Source organism: Leptodactylus fuscus (genome assembly GCF_031893055.1).
Source record: "Leptodactylus fuscus isolate aLepFus1 chromosome 7 unlocalized genomic scaffold, aLepFus1.hap2 SUPER_7_unloc_1, whole genome shotgun sequence".
In the NCBI taxonomy this organism is placed as follows: Eukaryota; Metazoa; Chordata; class Amphibia; order Anura; family Leptodactylidae; genus Leptodactylus; species Leptodactylus fuscus.
In genome coordinates, this window is record NW_027439807.1 from 492,511 (window position 1) to 511,998 (window position 19,488).

Sequence of the window (19,488 nt, forward strand, 5' to 3'; positions counted from 1 at the left end):
TAATAAAGTCCTGTATGTACCTGAGGGGGGTAACAACACTCGATACAGGGGCCCGGGGGGTAATAAAGTCCTGTATATACCTGAGGGGGGTAACAACACTCGATACAGGGGCCCGGGGGTAATAAAGTCCTGTATGTACCTGACGGGGGTAACAACACTCAATACAGGGGCCCGGGGGTAATAAAGTCCTGTATGTACCTGACGGGGGTAACAACACTCGATACGGGGGGAGGGGGGGTAATAAAGTCCCGTATATACCTGAGGGGGGCAGTAAAGGCCTCGCTGGGTCAGGCCCATTACAGTGTCAGGGTTCTGCAGCCTGCACATGACAGGAATAAGCGGTCACCTCAGCAGCACCTGGTCATGTGACCGGCCTGTGAACTACAAGTCCCAGCGCACCCCGGGCAGGACATTTCCTATTGGTCACGCCGTTCCATGGCGATGACGTCACTCTCATACGGAGGGGCGTGGTTTATCTACTCCAGTGCTTCTCAACCAGCCTTGAATGTTGTGACACGAGACACACACCCTTATTTTGCGCGGTTAATACCGTCAGCCAATGACATAGCTGTTACCAAGCAGAAGTGCGAGCCTCGGCCAATGAGAACTCCCGTCTTTTTAGTTTCCTGGTAAGTTAGGTCCGGGCAGCCAATGAGATTTCGCGGCCGGGAGAGGAGACGCGGCGCCGGCAGCCAATCAGAAAAAAAGGCTCGGCGGAGGCTCCCGTGGCGGCGGTAGGTTGTTTCCCGGGGATTGTCACCGGGGTCCGGGGGGCGCTGTGTGCGGGGGCCGGTCACGTGCTCGGGGGCCGCGCCCTGCGCCTCGTGCGGCCGGTGTCACCCGCCAGAGCTATCGTATCGCGATAGGCGGCTGTCACGAGTGGGCGGAGACACGTGGGGGGTGAAATAACTGAGGATGAGGTCACCGGGTAATAACACCCCGCCCAGAGCCGGGGGAGGGGGCAGGAGGTGACCCGGGCAACAACACCCGAGTAATGATACAGCCCGAGCCGAGCCCTGACAGCGACACCCCATAATACAGGGGGGAACACCCCATAATACAGGGGAGAACACCCCATAATACAGGGGGGAACACCCCATAATACAGGGGGGAACACCCCATAATACAGGGGGGAACACCCCATAATACAGGGGAGAACACCCCATAATACAGGGGGGAACACCCCATAATACAGGGGAGAACACCCCATAATACAGGGGGGAACACCCCATAATACAGGGGAGAACATCCCATAATACAGGAGAGAACACCCCATAATACAGGAGAGAACACCCCATAATACAGGGGAGAACACCCCATAATACAGGAGAGAACACCCCATAATACAGGGGAAACATCCCATAATACAGGGGAGAACACCCCATAATACAGGGGGGAACACCCCATAATACAGGGGAAACATCCCATAATACAGGGGGAACACCCCATAATACAGGGGAGAACACCCCATAATACAGGAGGGAACACCCCATAATACAGGGGAGAACACCCCATAATACAGGGGGGAACACCCCATAATACAGGGGAAACATCCCATAATACAGGGGGAACATCCCATAATACAGGGGGAACACCCCATAATACAGGGGGGAACACCCCATAATACAGGGGAGAACATCCCATAATACAGGAGAGAACACCCCATAATACAGGGGAGAACACCCCATAATACAGGGGGAACACCCCATAATACAGGGGGAACATCCCATAATACAGTGGAAAACACCCCATAATACAGGGGAAAACACCCCATAATACAGGGGGGAACACCCCATAATACAGGAGGGAACACCCCATAATACAGGGGAGAACACCCCATAATACAGGGGGGAACACCCCATAATACAGGAGAGAACACCCCATAATACAGGGGAGAACACCCCATAATACAGGGGGAGAACACCCCATAATACAGGAGGGAACACCCCATAATACAGGGGGGAACACCCCATAATACAGGAGAGAACACCCCATAATACAGGGGGAACACCCCATAATACAGGAGAGAACACCCCATAATACAGGGGAGAACACCCCATAATACAGGCGATAACACCCCATAATACAGGAGAGAACACCCCATAATACAGGGGAGAACATCCCATAATACAGGGGAGAACACCCCATAATACAGGGGGGTAACACCCCATAATACAGGAGAGAACACCCCATAATACAAGGGGAAACACCCCATAATACAGGGGGGAACACCCCATAATACAGGGGGGAACACCCCATAATACAGGGGAGAACACCCCATAATACAGGAGAGAACACCCCATAATACAGGGGAGAACACCCCATAATACAGGGGAGAACACCCCATAATACAGGGGAGAACACCCCATAATACAGGGGAGAACATCCCATAATACAGGAGAGAACACCCCATAATACAGGAGAGAACACCCCATAATACAGGGGGGAACACCCCATAATACAGGGGAAACATCCCATAATACAGGGGGAACACCCCATAATACAGGGGGGAACACCCCATAATACAGGGGAGAACATCCCATAATACAGGAGAGAACACCCCATAATACAGGGGAGAACACCCCATAATACAGGGGGAACACCCCATAATACAGGGGGAACATCCCATAATACAGTGGAAAACACCCCATAATACAGGGGAAAACACCCCATAATACAGGGGGGAACACCCCATAATACAGGGGAGAACACCCCATAATACAGGGGGGAACACCCCATAATACAGGAGAGAACACCCCATAATACAGGGGAGAACACCCCATAATACAGGGGGAGAACACCCCATAATACAGGAGGGAACACCCCATAATACAGGGGGGAACACCCCATAATACAGGAGAGAACACCCCATAATACAGGGGGAACACCCCATAATACAGGAGAGAACACCCCATAATACAGGGGAGAACACCCCATAATACAGGCGATAACACCCCATAATACAGGAGAGAACACCCCATAATACAGGGGAGAACATCCCATAATACAGGGGAGAACACCCCATAATACAGGGGAGAACACCCCATAATACAGGAGAGAACACCCCATAATACAGGGGAGAACATCCCATAATACAGGGGGGTAACACCCCATAATACAGGAGAGAACACCCCATAATACAGTGGATAACACCCCATAATACAGGAGAGAACACCCCATAATACAGGAGAGAACACCCCATAATACAGGGGAGAACACCCCATAATACAGGGGAGAACACCCCATAATACAGGGGAGAACATCCCATAATACAGGGGGGTAACACCCCATAATACAGGAGAGAACACCCCATAATACAAGGGGAAACACCCCATAATACAGGGGGGAACACCCCATAATACAGTGGATAACACCCCATAATACAGGGGAGAACACCCCATAATACAGGGAGAGTGGGGTATCAGTTGGTGTGAGCTCTCTTCTGCCCCCCTCAGGTCGTGTACAGCGGAGGTTATGGCCGAGGACGTGCTGTATGAAGACATTTCTAAGAAGGCCGGACTGACATCTGGAGACGCCCAGGAGGAGACCGAGCCCAGTAACCTGCTGCAGAAACTGCGCAACCGCATCTCGTGAGCAGCCTCTATGTGCAGGGTGACAGTCTGCCATGTGCTGGGCCCAGAGTGGGGGACTGCGGGTTATTTGGGGTCACACTCTGTAAATCATGTGATTGGCAAAGAGGCGGGGCTAAGTGATTGATGTATGGGAGGGTTCACACTACTTGTGCTCTTCTCTTCCAGGAAGTCGGTGCAGAGTAAGGTGGACAGTATCCTGGTAGGTAGCCGTCACCTTTGCCTCCCGTGTGCCCTGTGTGACTCCTCTGACAACCCTCTGCTTCTCTCCTCCTACAGGGCGATGTTCAGAAGTTGTCAGATTATGACAAGCTTTACCTGTATCTGCAGCTCCCGCCAGGACCGAGCGGCCCAGAGAAGAGGTAAGTACTATTAGAGGGGCTGGGGGCGGCTGGTGATATCTGGCCCCTTCTTTCCCTTTATTTTGGATTGAATCCAGTGAAGACAGGAAAAAGTAAGTGAACCCTTTGGAATTCCCTGGACAAGACACTGATACAATGTGGTCTGACTGTATCTAAGTCACAATTCTAGACAAACCAAATATATCTAAACCAATAACACACACAGTTGTGCCGTTCATGAAACAGGGCAGGCAGAAAAAGTAAGTGAACCCGTGAATTATAGAACCCATGGACCCCCCTTACCAGTTATCACCTCTATCCAGCATTTGTGTGGCTGTAAGTAAAATTTGCACAAAGTTGCGGGCTTTGGTTATTTTTGGGGAGCCTTGTGTGGCCGTCTTCAGGTCATGTCTGAGAAGCTCTATAGAGACTCTTTTGTTTATATACTTGTGTGGTTTGGTTCAATGTCTTCCAGAGCCTGGTCACTTTGAGATTATGGACAACTGTTCTTACATTTTCTGAAGATGTACAGGATACACCTTATAACCCATTGTTACCCAAACCATGATACTAGATGGTATTATCAGACACTGTGATAAATCTGGTGCGGTATCAGATACTGTGATAAATCTGGTGCAGTATCAGATACTGTGATAAATCTGGTGCGGTACCAGACACTGTGATAAATCTGGTAAGGTATCAGACACTGTGATAAATCTGGTAAGGTATCAGACACTGTGATAAATCTGGTGTGGTATCAGACACTGTGATAAATCTGGTGTGGTATCAGACACTGATAAATCTGGTGTGGTATCAGACACTGATAAATCTGGTGTGGTATCAGACACGGATAAAATCTGGTGTGGTATCAGACACGGATAAAATCTGGTGTGGTATCAGACACTGATAAATCTGGTGTGGTATCAGACACTGATAAAATCTGGTGTGGTACCAGACACTGTGATAAATCTGGTGCGGTACCAGACACTGTGATAAATCTGGTGCGGTATCAGACACTGTGATAAATCTGGTGTGGTATCACACTGTGATAAATTTGGTGCGGTATCAGACACTGATAAAATCTGGTGTGGTATCAGACACTGTGATAAATCTGGTGCGGTATCAGACACTGATAAAATCTGGTGTGTTATCAGACACTGTGATAAATCTGGTGTGGTATCAGACACTGATAAAATCTGGTTTGGTATCAGACACTGTGATAAATCTGGTGCGGTACCAGACACTGTGATAAATCTGGTGCGGTATCAGACACTGTGATTAATCTGGTGTGGTATCAGAATGTGATAAATCTGGTGTGGTATCAGACACTGATAAATCTGGTGCGGTATCAGACACTGTGATTAATCTGGTGTGGTATCAGAATGTGATAAATCTGGTGTGGTATCAGACACTGATAAATCTGGTGCGGTATCAGACACTGTGATAAATCTGTTGTGGTATCAGACACTGTGATAAATCTGATGCGGTATCAGACACTGTGATAAATCTGGTGCGGTATCAGACACTGTGATAAATCTGATGCGGTATCAGACACTGTGATAAATCTGGTGCGGTATCAGACACTGATAAATCTGGTGCGGTATCAGACACTGTGATAAATCTGGTGCGGTATCAGACACTGTGATAAATCTGGTGCAGTATCAGACACTGTGATAAATCTGGTGCGGTACCAGACACTGTGATAAATCTGTTGTGGTATCAGACACTGTGATAAATCTGATGTGGTATCAGACACTGATAAAATCTGGTGTGGTATCAGACACTGTGATAAATCTGGTGTGGTATCAGACTGTGATAAATCTGGTGCGGTATCAGACACTGATAAAATCTGGTGTGGTATCAGACACTGTGATAAATCTGGTGCGGTACCAGACACTGTGATAAATCTGGTGCGGTATCAGACACTGATAAAATCTGGTGTGGTATCAGACACTGTGATAAATCTGGTGTGGTATCAGACACTGATAAATCTGATGTGGTATCAGACACTGTGATAAATCTGGTGTGGTATCAGACACTGTGATAAATCTGGTGTGGTATCAATCACTGTGATAAATCTGGTGCGGTATCAGACACTGTGATAAATCTGGTGTGGTATCAGACACTGATAAATCTGGTGTGGTATCAGACACGGATAAAATCTGGTGTGGTATCAGACACGGATAAAATCTGGTGTGGTATCAGACACTGATAAATCTGGTGTGGTATCAGACACTGATAAAATCTGGTGTGGTACCAGACACTGTGATAAATCTGGTGCGGTACCAGACACTGTGATAAATCTGGTGCGGTATCAGACACTGTGATAAATCTGGTGTGGTATCACACTGTGATAAATTTGGTGCGGTATCAGACACTGATAAAATCTGGTGTGGTATCAGACACTGTGATAAATCTGGTGCGGTATCAGACACTGATAAAATCTGGTGTGTTATCAGACACTGTGATAAATCTGGTGTGGTATCAGACACTGATAAAATCTGGTTTGGTATCAGACACTGTGATAAATCTGGTGCGGTACCAGACACTGTGATAAATCTGGTGCGGTATCAGACACTGTGATTAATCTGGTGTGGTATCAGAATGTGATAAATCTGGTGTGGTATCAGACACTGATAAATCTGGTGCGGTATCAGACACTGTGATTAATCTGGTGTGGTATCAGAATGTGATAAATCTGGTGTGGTATCAGACACTGATAAATCTGGTGCGGTATCAGACACTGTGATAAATCTGGTGCGGTATCAGACACTGTGATAAATCTGGTGCAGTATCAGACACTGTGATAAATCTGGTGCGGTACCAGACACTGTGATAAATCTGTTGTGGTATCAGACACTGTGATAAATCTGATGTGGTATCAGACACTGATAAAATCTGGTGTGGTATCAGACACTGTGATAAATCTGGTGTGGTATCAGACTGTGATAAATCTGGTGCGGTATCAGACACTGATAAAATCTGGTGTGGTATCAGACACTGTGATAAATCTGGTGCGGTACCAGACACTGTGATAAATCTGGTGCGGTATCAGACACTGATAAAATCTGGTGTGGTATCAGACACTGTGATAAATCTGGTGTGGTATCAGACACTGATAAATCTGATGTGGTATCAGACACTGTGATAAATCTGGTGTGGTATCAGACACTGTGATAAATCTGGTGTGGTATCAATCACTGTGATAAATCTGGTGCGGTATCAGACACTGTGATAAATCTGGTGTGGTATCAGACACTGATAAATCTGGTGTGGTATCAGACACGGATAAAATCTGGTGTGGTATCAGACACGGATAAAATCTGGTGTGGTATCAGACACTGATAAATCTGGTGTGGTATCAGACACTGATAAAATCTGGTGTGGTACCAGACACTGTGATAAATCTGGTGCGGTACCAGACACTGTGATAAATCTGGTGCGGTATCAGACACTGTGATAAATCTGGTGTGGTATCACACTGTGATAAATTTGGTGCGGTATCAGACACTGATAAAATCTGGTGTGGTATCAGACACTGTGATAAATCTGGTGCGGTATCAGACACTGATAAAATCTGGTGTGTTATCAGACACTGTGATAAATCTGGTGTGGTATCAGACACTGATAAAATCTGGTTTGGTATCAGACACTGTGATAAATCTGGTGCGGTACCAGACACTGTGATAAATCTGGTGCGGTATCAGACACTGTGATTAATCTGGTGTGGTATCAGAATGTGATAAATCTGGTGTGGTATCAGACACTGATAAATCTGGTGCGGTATCAGACACTGTGATTAATCTGGTGTGGTATCAGAATGTGATAAATCTGGTGTGGTATCAGACACTGATAAATCTGGTGCGGTATCAGACACTGTGATAAATCTGTTGTGGTATCAGACACTGTGATAAATCTGATGCGGTATCAGACACTGTGATAAATCTGGTGCGGTATCAGACACTGTGATAAATCTGATGCGGTATCAGACACTGTGATAAATCTGGTGCGGTATCAGACACTGATAAATCTGGTGCGGTATCAGACACTGTGATAAATCTGGTGCGGTATCAGACACTGTGATAAATCTGGTGCAGTATCAGACACTGTGATAAATCTGGTGTGGTACCAGACACTGTGATAAATCTGTTGTGGTATCAGACACTGTGATAAATCTGATGTGGTATCAGACACTGATAAAATCTGGTGTGGTATCAGACACTGTGATAAATCTGGTGTGGTATCAGACTGTGATAAATCTGGTGCGGTATCAGACACTGATAAAATCTGGTGTGGTATCAGACACTGTGATAAATCTGGTGCGGTACCAGACACTGTGATAAATCTGGTGCGGTATCAGACACTGATAAAATCTGGTGTGGTATCAGACACTGTGATAAATCTGGTGTGGTATCAGACACTGATAAATCTGATGTGGTATCAGACACTGTGATAAATCTGGTGTGGTATCAGACACTGTGATAAATCTGGTGTGGTATCAATCACTGTGATAAATCTGGTGCGGTATCAGACACTGTGATAAATCTGGTGTGGTATCAGACACTGTGATAAATCTGGTGTGGTATCAGACACTGTGATAAATCTGGTGCGGTATCAGACACTGATAAATCTGGTGTGGTATCAGACACTGTGATAAATCTGGTGTGGTATCAGACACTGATAAATCTGGTGTGGTATCAGACACTGTGATAAATCTGGTGTGGTATCAGACACTGTGATAAATCTGGTGCGGTATCAGACACTGTGATAAATCTGGTGTGGTATCAGAATGTGATAAATCTGGTGTGGTATCAGACAGTGTGATAAATCTGGTGGTGTTTTCTCTACCTGTTACAGTCTCCCCCACGTTATAGGTCATGGCCGGTCCCTCAGTACTTACCCAGCACAGCGCTGTATATTTGTGCAGGCCATGTGATTGATGTCTCTCTATTGGCTCTGCTTAAAGGGGGCCTCAGCCCAAAAAGTGTATAGAAAGCTGGCGGGTGTAGGGTCCGGTCCTGGTGCCAGTCAGGGGACACCATGTAATAATCCCCCCAATCAGACCTCATTGTATTGGGTTCACTTACTTTCTACCTGTGGTCCGCCCTGGGTTCACTTACTTTCTACCTGTGGTCCATCCTGGGTTCACTTACTTTACAGCTGTGATCCTCCCTGGGTTCACTTACTTTATATCTGTGGTCCCGCCCTGGGTTCACTTACTTTATAGCTGTGGTTCACCCTGGGTTCACTTACTTTATACCTGTGTTCCGCCCTGGGTTCACTTACTTTATAGCTGTGATCCTCCCTGGGTTCACTTACTTTATAGCTGTGATCCTCCCTGGGTTCACTTACTTTATACCTGTGGTCCGCCCTGGGTTCACTTACTTTATATCTGTGGTCTGCCCTGGGGTGAACTTACTTTATAGCTGTGGTCCTCCCTGGGTTCACTTACTTTATAGCTGTGGTCCGCCCTGGGTTCACTTACTTTATAGCTGTGGTCCCGCCCTGGGTTCACTTACTTTATAACTGTGGTCCGCCCTGGGTTCACTTACTTTATACCTGTGGTCCGCCCTGGGTTCACTTACTTTATACCTGTGGTCCGCCCTGGGTTCACTTACTTTATACCTGTGGTCCGCCCTGGGTTCACTTACTTTATAGCTGTGGTCCGCCCTGGGTTCACTTACTTTATATCTGCGGTCCCCAGCCCCGCCCCAGTGTGTGATGTTGTCGGTGTCCCGCCCACTAACAGTCTCTGTATCGGCAGCCTGGACGTGAGCTCGGTGACCCACGGCTGAACATATGCACGCCTGCACGTGGATCCGCAACCACCTGGAGGAGCACACGGACACCTGCCTACCCAAGCAGGACGTGTACGATGCCTATAAGTGAGTAGGGGGCTGCGTCCTGCGTGGCCATCACCGCCGCTCCTCTCTACCACCGCCTCACCGCCTTCTGTCTCCGCAGGCGCTACTGTGACAACCTCTGCGGCCGACCCCTCAGTGTCGCCAACTTTGGGAAGATCATTCGTGAGATATTCCCCAATATCAAGGCCAGGAGGCTGGGGGGAAGAGGACAGTCCAAATATCCTTCCAGGGGGGGCGAGTAGGGTGGGGGAAGAGGACAGTCCAAATATCCTTCCAGGGGGGGGCGAGTAGGGTGGGGGAGGGGGACAGTCAAATATCCTTCCAGGGGGGGCGAGTAGGGTGGGGGAAGAGGACAGTCCAAATATCCTTCCAGGGGGGGGCGAGTAGGGTGGGGGAGGGGACAGTCAAATATCCTTCCAGGGGGGGGCGAGTAGGGTGGGGGAAGAGGACAGTCCAAATATCCTTCAAGGGGGGGCGAGTAGGGTGGGGGAAGAGGACAGTCCAAATATCCTTCCAGAAGGGGGCGAGTAGGGTGGGGGAAGAGGACAGTCCAAATATCCTTCCAGAAGGGGCGAGTAGGGTGGGGGAAGAGGACAGTCCAAATATCCTTCCAGAGGGGGCGAGTAGGGGTGGGGGAAGAGGACAGTCCAAATATCCTTCCAGGGGGGGCGAGTAGGGTGGGGGAAGAGGACAGTCCAAATATCCTTCCAGGGGGGGGGAGTAGGGTGGGGGAAGAGGGACAGTCCAAATATCCTTCCAGGGGGGGCGAGTAGGGTGGGGGAAGAGGACAGTCCAAATATCCTTCCAGGGGGGGCGAGTAGGGTGGGGGAAGAGGACAGTCCAAATATCCTTCCAGGGGGGGGCGAGTAGGGTGGGGGGAAGAGGACAGTCCAAATATCCTTCCAGGGGGGGCGAGTAGGGTGGGGGAAGAGGACAGTCCAAATATCCTTCCAGAGGGGGCGAGTAGGGTGGGGGAAGAGGACAGTCCAAATATCCTTCCAGGGGGGGGAGAGTAGGGTGGGGGAAGAGGACAGTCCAAATATCCTTCCAGAGGGGGCGAGTAGAGGGTGGGGGAAGAGGACAGTCCAAATATCCTTCCAGGGGGGGGCGAGTAGGGTGGGGGAAGAGGACAGTCCAAATATCCTTCCAGGGGGGGCGAGTAGGGTGGGGGAGGGGACAGTCCAAATATCCTTCCAGAGGGGGCGAGTAGGGTGGGGGAAGAGGACAGTCCGAATATCCTTCCAGGGGGGGCGAGTAGGGTGGGGGAAGAGGACAGTCCGAATATCCTTCCAGGGGGGGCGAGTAGGGTGGGGGAAGAGGACAGTCCAAATATCCTTCCAGGGGGGGCGAGTAGGGTGGGGGAAGAGGACAGTCCAAATATCCTTCCAGAGGGGGCGAGTAGGGTGGGGGAGGGGACAGTCCAAATATCCTTCCGGGGGGGGGGGGCGAGTAGGGTGGGGGAGGGGACAGTCCGAATATCCTTCCAGGGGGGGGCGAGTAGGGTGGGGGAAGAGGACAGTCCGAAATATCCTTCCAGGGGGGGCGAGTAGGGTGGGGGAAGAGGACAGTCCAAATATCCTTCCAGAGGGGGCGAGTAGGGTGGGGGAGGGGGACAGTCCAAATATCCTTCCGGGGGGGGGCGAGTAGGGTGGGGGAGGGGACAGTCCAAATATCCTTCCGGGGGGGGGGGGGGGCGAGTAGGGTGGGGGAGGGGACAGTCCAAATATCCTTCCAGGGGGGGGCGAGTAGGGTGGGGGAAGAGGACAGTCCAAATATCCTTCCAGGGGGGGGCGAGTAGGGTGGGGGAGGGGACAGTCCAAATATCCTTCCAGAGGAGGGGGGGGGGCGAGTAGGGTGGGGGAATAGGACAGTCCAAATATCCTTCCAGGGGGGGCGAGTAGGGTGGGGGAAGAGGACAGTCCAAATATCCTTCCAGGGGGGGGGCGAGTAGGGTGGGGGGAGGGGACAGTCCAAATATCCTTCCAGGGGGGGCGAGTAGGGTGGGGGAAGAGACAGTCCAAATATCCTTCCAGGGGGGGCGAGTAGGGTGGGGGAAGAGGACAGTCCAAATATCCTTCCAGGGGGGGGGGGAGTAGGGGGGGGGGAAGAGGACAGTCCAAATATCCTTCCAGAAGGGGCGAGTAGGGTGGGGGAGGGGACAGTCCAAATATCCTTCCAGGGGGGGCGAGTAGGGTGGGGGAAGAGGACAGTCCAAATATCCTTCCAGGGGGGGCGAGTAGGGTGGGGGAAGAGGACAGTCCAAATATCCTTCCAGAAGGGGCGAGTAGGGTGGGGGGAGGGGACAGTCCAAATATCCTTCCAGGGGGGGCGAGTAGGGTGGGGGAAGAGGACAGTCCAAATATCCTTCCAGGGGGGGAGAGTAGGGTGGGGGAAGAGGACAGTCCAAATATCCTTCCAGGGGGGGCGAGTAGGGTGGGGGGAAGAGGACAGTCCAAATATCCTTCCAGAAGGGGCGAGTAGGGGTGGGGGAAGAGGACAGTCCAAATATCCTTCCAGGGGGGGGCGAGTAGGGTGGGGGAAGAGGACAGTCCAAATATCCTTCCAGGGTGGGCGAGTAGGGTGGGGGAAGAGGACAGTCCAAATATCCTTCCAGGGGGGGCGAGTAGGGTGGGGGAAGAGGACAGTCCAAATATCCTTCCAGAGGGGGGCGAGTAGGGTGGGGGGAGGGGACAGTCCAAATATCCTTCAGAAGGGTCGAGTAGGGTGGGGGAAGAGGACAGTCCAAATATCCTTCCAGGGGGGGCGAGTAGGGTGGGGGAAGAGGACAGTCCAAATATCCTTCCAGGGGGGGCGAGTAGGGTGGGGGAAGAGGACAGTCCAAATATCCTTCCAGGGGGGGGCGAGTAGGGTGGGGGAAGAGGACAGTCCAAATATCCTTCCAGAGGGGGGCGAGTAGGGTGGGGGAAGAGGACAGTCCAAATATCCTTCCAGGGGGGGGCGAGTAGGGTGGGGGAAGAGGACAGTCCAAATATCCTTCCAGGGGGGGGCGAGTAGGGTGGGGGAGGGGGACAGTCCAAATATCCTTCCAGGGGGGGGGCGAGTAGGGTGGGGGAAGAGGAGAGTCCAAATATCCTTCCAGGGGGGGAGAGTAGGGTGGGGGAAGAGGACAGTCCAAATATCCTTCCAGAAGGGGCGAGTAGGGTGGGGGGGAAGAGGACAGTCCAAATATCCTTCCAGGGGGGGCGAGTAGGGTGGGGAAAGAGGACAGTCCAAATATCCTTCCAGAGGGGGCGAGTAGGGTGGGGGAAGAGGACAGTCCGAATATCCTTCCAGGGAAGGGCGAGTAGGGTGGGGGAAGAGGACAGTCCGAATATCCTTCCAGGGGGGGGCGAGTAGGGTGGGGGAAGAGGACAGTCCAAATATCCTTCCAGGGGGGGCGAGTAGGGTGGGGGAAGAGGACAGTCCAAATATCCTTCCAGAGGGGGCGAGTAGGGTGGGGGGAGGGGACAGTCCAAATATCCTTCCGGGGGGGGGGGCGAGTAGGGTGGGGGAGGGGACAGTCCAAATATCCTTCCGGGGGGGGGCGAGTAGGGTGGGGGAGGGGACAGTCGAAATATCCTTCCAGGGGGGGCGAGTAGGGTGGGGGAAGAGGACAGTCCAAATATCCTTCCAGGGGGGGCGAGTAGGGTGGGGGAAGAGGACAGTCCAAATATCCTTCCAGGGGGGGCGAGTAGGGTGGGGGAGGGGACAGTCCAAATATCCTTCCAGGGGGGGGCGAGTAGGGTGGGGAAGAGACAGTCCAAATATCCTTCCAGGGGGGGCGAGTAGGGTGGGGGAAGAGGGACAGTCCAAATATCCTTCCAGGGGGGGGGAGTAGGGGGGGGGGAAGAGGACAGTCCAAATATCCTTCCAGAAGGGGCGAGTAGGGTGGGGGGAGGGGACAGTCCAAATATCCTTCCAGGGGGGCGAGTAGGGTGGGGAAGAGGACAGTCCAAATATCCTTCCAGAAGGGGCGAGTAGGGTGGGGGAGGGGACAGTCCAAATATCCTTCCAGGGGGGGCGAGTAGGGTGGGGGAAGAGGACAGTCCAAATATCCTTCCAGGGGGGGCGAGTAGGGTGGGGGGAAGAGGACAGTCCAAATATCCTTCCAGAAGGGGCGAGTAGGGTGGGGGAAGAGGACAGTCCAAATATCCTTCCAGGGGGGGCGAGTAGGGTGGGGGAAGAGGACAGTCCAAATATCCTTCCAGGGGGGGAAGAGTAGGGTGGGGGGAAGAGGACAGTCCAAATATCCTTCCACGGGGGGCGAGTAGGGTGGGGGAAGAGGACAGTCCAAATATCCTTCCACGGGGGGCGAGTAGGGTGGGGGAAGAGGACAGTCCAAATATCCTTCCAGGGGGGGCGAGTAGGGTGGGGGAAGAGGACAGTCCAAATATCCTTCCAGGGGGGGCAAGTAGGGTGGGGGAGGGGACAGTCCAAATATCCTTCTAGGGGGGGGGGGCGAGTAGGGTGGGGGAGGGGGACAGTCCAAATATCCTTCCAGGGGGGCGAGTAGGGTGGGGGAAGAGGACAGTCCAAATATCCTTCCAGGGGGGGCGAGTAGGGTGGGGGAGGGGACAGTCCAAATATCCTTCCAGGGGGGGCGAGTAGGGTGGGGGAAGAGGACAGTCCAAATATCCTTCCAGGGGGGGCGAGTAGGGTGGGGGGAGGGAACAGTCCAAATATCCTTCCAGGGGGGGCGAGTAGGGTGGGGGGAAGAGGACAGTCCAAATATCCTTCCAGGGGGGGCGAGTAGGGTGGGGGAAGAGGACAGTCCAAATATCCTTCCAGGGGGGGGCGAGTAGGGTGGGGGAAGAGGACAGTCCAAATATCCTTCCAGGGGGGGCAAGTAGGGTGGGGGAGGGGACAGTCCAAATATCCTTCTAGGGGGGGGGGGGGGCGAGTAGGGTGGGGGAGGGGACAGTCCAAATATCCTTCCAGAGGGGTCGAGTAGGGTGGGGGGGAGAGGACAGTCCAAATATCCTTCCAGGGGGGGGGCGAGTAGGGTGGGGGAAGAGGACAGTCCAAATATCCTTCCAGGGGGGGGCGAGTAGGGTGGGGGGAAGAGGACAGTCCAAATATCCTTCCAGGGGGGGCAAGTAGGGTGGGGGAGGGGACAGTTCAAATATCCTTCTAGGGGGGGGGGGGCGAGTAGGGTGGGGGGAGGGGACAGTCCAAATATCCTTCCAGAGGGGGCGAGTAGGGTGGGGGGAGAGGAGAGTCCAAATATCCTTCCAGGGGGGGGCGAGTAGGGTGGGGGAAGAGGAGAGTCCAAATATCCTTCCAGGGGGGGGAGAGTAGGGTGGGGGAAGAGGACAGTCCAAATATCCTTCCAGGGGGGGCGAGTAGGGTGGGGGAAGAGGACAGTCCAAATATCCTTCCAGAGGGGGCGAGTAGGGTGGGGGAAGAGGACAGTCCAAATATCCTTCTGGGGGGGGGGGGGCGAGTAGGGTGGGGGAGGGGACAGTCCAAATATCCTTCTAGGGGGGCGAGTAGGGTGGGGGAAGAGGACAGTCCAAATATCCTTCCAGGGGGGGCAGTAGGGTGGGGGAGGGGACAGTCCAAATATCCTTCCAGGGGGGGGCGAGTAGGGTGGGGGAAGAGGACAGTCCAAATATCCTTCCAGGGGGGGCGAGTAGGGTGGGGGAGGGGACAGTCCAAATATCCTTCCAGGGGGGGCAAGTAGGGTGGGGGAGGGGACAGTTCAAATATCCTTCCAGGGGGGCGAGTAGGGTGGGGGAAGAGGACAGTCCAAATATCCTTCCAGGGGGGGGCGAGTAGGGTGGGGGAAGAGGACAGTCCAAATATCCTTCCAGGGGGGCGAGTAGGGTGGGGGAAGAGGACAGTCCAAATATCCTTCCAGGGGGGGCGAGTAGGGTGGGGGAAGAGGACAGTCCAAATATCCTTCCAGGGGGGGCGAGTAGGGTGGGGGAAGAGGGACAGTCCAAATATCCTTCCAGGGGGGGCAAGTAGGGTGGGGGAGGGGACAGTCCAAATATCCTTCTAGGGGGGGGGGGCGAGTAGGGTGGGGGAGGGGACAGTCCAAATATCCTTCCAGAGGGGGCGAGTAGGGTGGGGGGAAGGGACAGTCCAAATATCCTTCCAGGGGGGGGCAAGTAGGGTGGGGGAGGGGACAGTCCAAATATCCTTCCAGAGGGGGGCGAGTAGGGTGGGGGGAGGGGACAGTCCAAATATCCTTCCAGGGGGGGCAAGTAGGGTGGGGGAGGGGACAGTCCAAATATCCTTCCAGAAGGGGGCGAGTAGGGTGGGGGAGGGGACAGTCCAAATATCCTTCCAGGGGGGGCAAGTAGGGTGGGGGAGGGGACAGTCCAAATATCCTTCCAGAAGGGGCGAGTAGGGTGGGGGGAGAGGACAGTCCAAATATCCTTCCAGGGGGGCGAGTAGGGTGGGGGAAGAGGACAGTCCAAATATCCTTCCAGGGGGGGCAAGTAGGGTGGGGGAGGGGACAGTCCAAATATCCTTCTAGGGGGGGGGGGGGGGCGAGTAGGGGTGGGGGAGGGGACAGTCCAAATATCCTTCCAGGGGGGGCGAGTAGGGTGGGGGAAGAGGACAGTCCAAATATCCTTCCAGGGGGGGCGAGTAGGGTGGGGGAGGGGACAGTCCAAATATCCTTCCAGGGGGGGCGAGTAGGGTGGGGGAGGGGACAGTCCAAATATCCTTCCAGGGGGGGGGGCGAGTAGGGTGGGGGGAAGAGGAGAGTCCAAATATCCTTCCAGGGGGGGCGAGTAGGGTGGGGGGAGGGGGACAGTCCAAATATCCTTCCAGGGGGGGGCGAGTAGGGTGGGGGAAGAGGGACAGTCCAAATATCCTTCCAGGGGGGGCGAGTAGGGTGGGGGAGGGGACAGTCCAAATATCCTTCCAGGGGGGGGCGAGTAGGGTGGGGGAAGAGGACAGTCCAAATATCCTTCCAGGGGGGGGCGAGTAGGGTGGGGGAGGGGACAGTCCAAATATCCTTCCAGGGGGGGCGAGTAGGGTGGGGGGAGGGGACAGTCCAAATATCCTTCCAGGGGGGGCGAGTAGGGTGGGGGAAGAGGACAGTCCAAATATCCTTCCAGGGGGGGGCGAGTAGGGTGGGGGAAGAGGACAGTCCAAATATCCTTCCAGGGGGGGCGAGTAGGGTGGGGGAAGAGGACAGTCCAAATATCCTTCCAGGGGGGGGCGAGTAGGGTGGGGGGAAGAGGACAGTCCAAATATCCTTCCAGGGGGGGCGAGTAGGGTGGGGGGAAGAGGACAGTCCAAATATCCTTCCAGGGGGGGGCGAGTAGGGTGGGGGGAAGAGGACAGTCCAAATATCCTTCCAGGGGGGGGCGAGTAGGGTGGGGGAGGGGACAGTCCAAATATCCTTCCAGGGGGGGGCGAGTAGGGTGGGGGGAAGAGGACAGTCCAAATATCCTTCCAGGGGGGGCGAGTAGGGTGGGGGAAGAGGACAGTCCAAATATCCTTCCAGGGGGGGCAAGTAGGGTGGGGGAGGGGACAGTCCAAATATCCTTCTGGGGGGGGGGGGGGGGCGAGTAGGGTGGGGGAGGGGACAGTCCAAATATCCTTCCAGAGGGGGCGAGTAGGGTGGGGGAAGAGGACAGTCCAAATATCCTTCCAGGGGGGGGCGAGTAGGGTGGGGGGAAGAGGACAGTCCAAATATCCTTCCAGGGGGGGCGAGTAGGGTGGGGGGAAGAGGACAGTCCAAATATCCTTCCAGGGGGGGCGAGTAGGGTGGGGGAGGGGGACAGTCCAAATATCCTTCCAGGGGGGGCGAGTAGGGTGGGGGAGGGGACAGTCCAAATATCCTTCCAGGGGGGGGGCGAGTAGGGTGGGGGGAAGAGGACAGTCCAAATATCCTTCCAGGGGGGGAGAGTAGGGTGGGGGAAGAGGACAGTCCAAATATCCTTCCAGGGGGGGCGAGTAGGGTGGGGGGAAGAGGACAGTCCAAATATCCTTCCAGGGGGGGGCGAGTAGGGTGGGGGGAAGAGGACAGTCCAAATATCCTTCCAGGGGGGGGGCGAGTAGGGTGGGGGAAGAGGACAGTCCAAATATCCTTCCAGGGGGGGGCGAGTAGGGTGGGGGAGGGGACAGTCCAAATATCCTTCCAGGGGGGGCGAGTAGGGTGGGGGAGGGGGACGGCTACAGGGCGCCATCCTTGGTTGTCTCCTTAACTACGTGAACGTATTGCTACAGCGGTCTGCGGAGGAAGAGTATGGTGAGCATGCCACCCCTACCCAGCCTGGACCTGAAGATGACGGAAAGTGTAAGCCCCCTCCCCTCCCCCCATCTGTCCTGTGCCCCCTCCCCCATATATATATTACATGTCTACCCTCCTCCGCAGTCCGAGCTGACCGACCTGGTTCAGTCCTACAACAACGACGTCATAAACGCCTCCTGCGCCCTCATCTGTAACTGGGCCGAGAAGATACTGAAGAGGTCCTTCAACAACGTGGTGGAGGTCGCCCAATTCCTCATTCAGCAGCACATCATTAACCCCCGCAGTGCCAACGCCGAGCTGGTCCTCTCCATGGTCCTTTCAGGTGATCGCCTCGCTGTCCTGACACTCTTGTATCTGTGCTCGGTCCAGTTGTCAGATCTGTCACTGACTGCGGCTTCTTTATTTCTGGAGCAGACAGTTCTCAGAGCGGAGGGCAGAAGGTGCAGAAGCAGCCGGCAGAGGCAGCAGGAAGTAAGCAGCCGGGGTCCCCCGACAGCGGAGCAGAAGCGGCCACCAAGGTGCGGGCAATCTGATCGGCATGGTAGACTCTTGTGCCCATTATTACTGTGTGATTGGTCTGGCAGGCTGGTTGGGTGGTGCGCTCTGGTCTGGCAGGCTGGTTGGGTGGTGCGCTCTGGTCTGGCAGGCTGGTTGGGTGGTGCGCTCTGGTCTGGTTGGGTGGTGCGCTCTGGTCTGGCAGGCTAGTTGGGTGGTGCGCTCTGGTCTGGCAGGCTGGTTGGGTGGTGCGCTCTGGTCTGGCAGGCTGGTTGGGTGGTGCGCTCTGGTCTGGCAGGCTGGTTGGGTGGTGCGCTCTGGTCTGGCAGGCTGGTTGGGTGGTGCGCTCTGGTCTGGCAGACTGGTTGGGTGGTGCGCTCTGGTCTGGCAGGCTGGTTGGGTGGTGCGCTCTGGTCTGGCTGGTTGGGTGGTGCGCTCTGGTCTGGCTGGTTGGGTGGTGCGCTCTGGTCTGGCAGGCTGGTTGGGTGGTGCTCTCTGGTCTGGCAGGCTGGTTGGGTGGTGCGCTCTGGTTTGGCAGGCTGGTTGGGTGGTGCGCTCTGGTCTGGCAGGTTGGTTGGTTGGTTGGGTGGTGCGCTCTGGTCTGGCAGGTTGGTTGGGTGGTGCGCTCTGGTCTGGCAGGCTGGTTGGGTGGTGCGCTCTGGTCTGGCAGGTTGGTTGGGTGGTGCGCTCTGGTCTGGCAGGCTGGTTGGGTGGTGCTCTGTGGTCTGGCAGGCTGGTTGAGTGGTGCGCTCTTGTCTGGCAGGCTGGTTGGGTGGTGCGCTCTGGTCTGGCAGGCTGGTTGGTTGGTGCACTCTGGTCTGGCAGGCTGGTTGGGTGGTGTGCTCTGGTCTGGCAGGCTGGTTGGGTGGTGCGCTCTGGTCTGACAGGCTGGTTGGGTGGTGCGCTCTGGTCTGGCAGGCTGGTTGGGTGGTGGTCTGGCAGGCTGGTTGGGTGGTGCGCTCTGGTCTGACAGGCTGGTTGGA

General features: G+C 54.3%; 1 protein-coding gene across 1 annotated transcript; it reads left to right on the forward strand.

Annotated features, from left to right (window-relative positions):
• The first annotated feature begins 694 nt into the window (after positions 1-694).
• On the forward strand, positions 695-18,543 carry RFX5 (regulatory factor X5). The gene is given in 10 exon segments (XM_075261225.1): positions 695-734; positions 3,456-3,590; positions 3,759-3,792; positions 3,870-3,952; positions 9,696-9,717; positions 9,719-9,816; positions 9,896-10,012; positions 17,974-18,055; positions 18,134-18,332; positions 18,425-18,543. Coding segments are annotated over 9 exon segments (870 nt in total). The 5' UTR covers positions 695-734; positions 3,456-3,474.
• Positions 18,544-19,488: the final 945 nt, after the last annotated feature.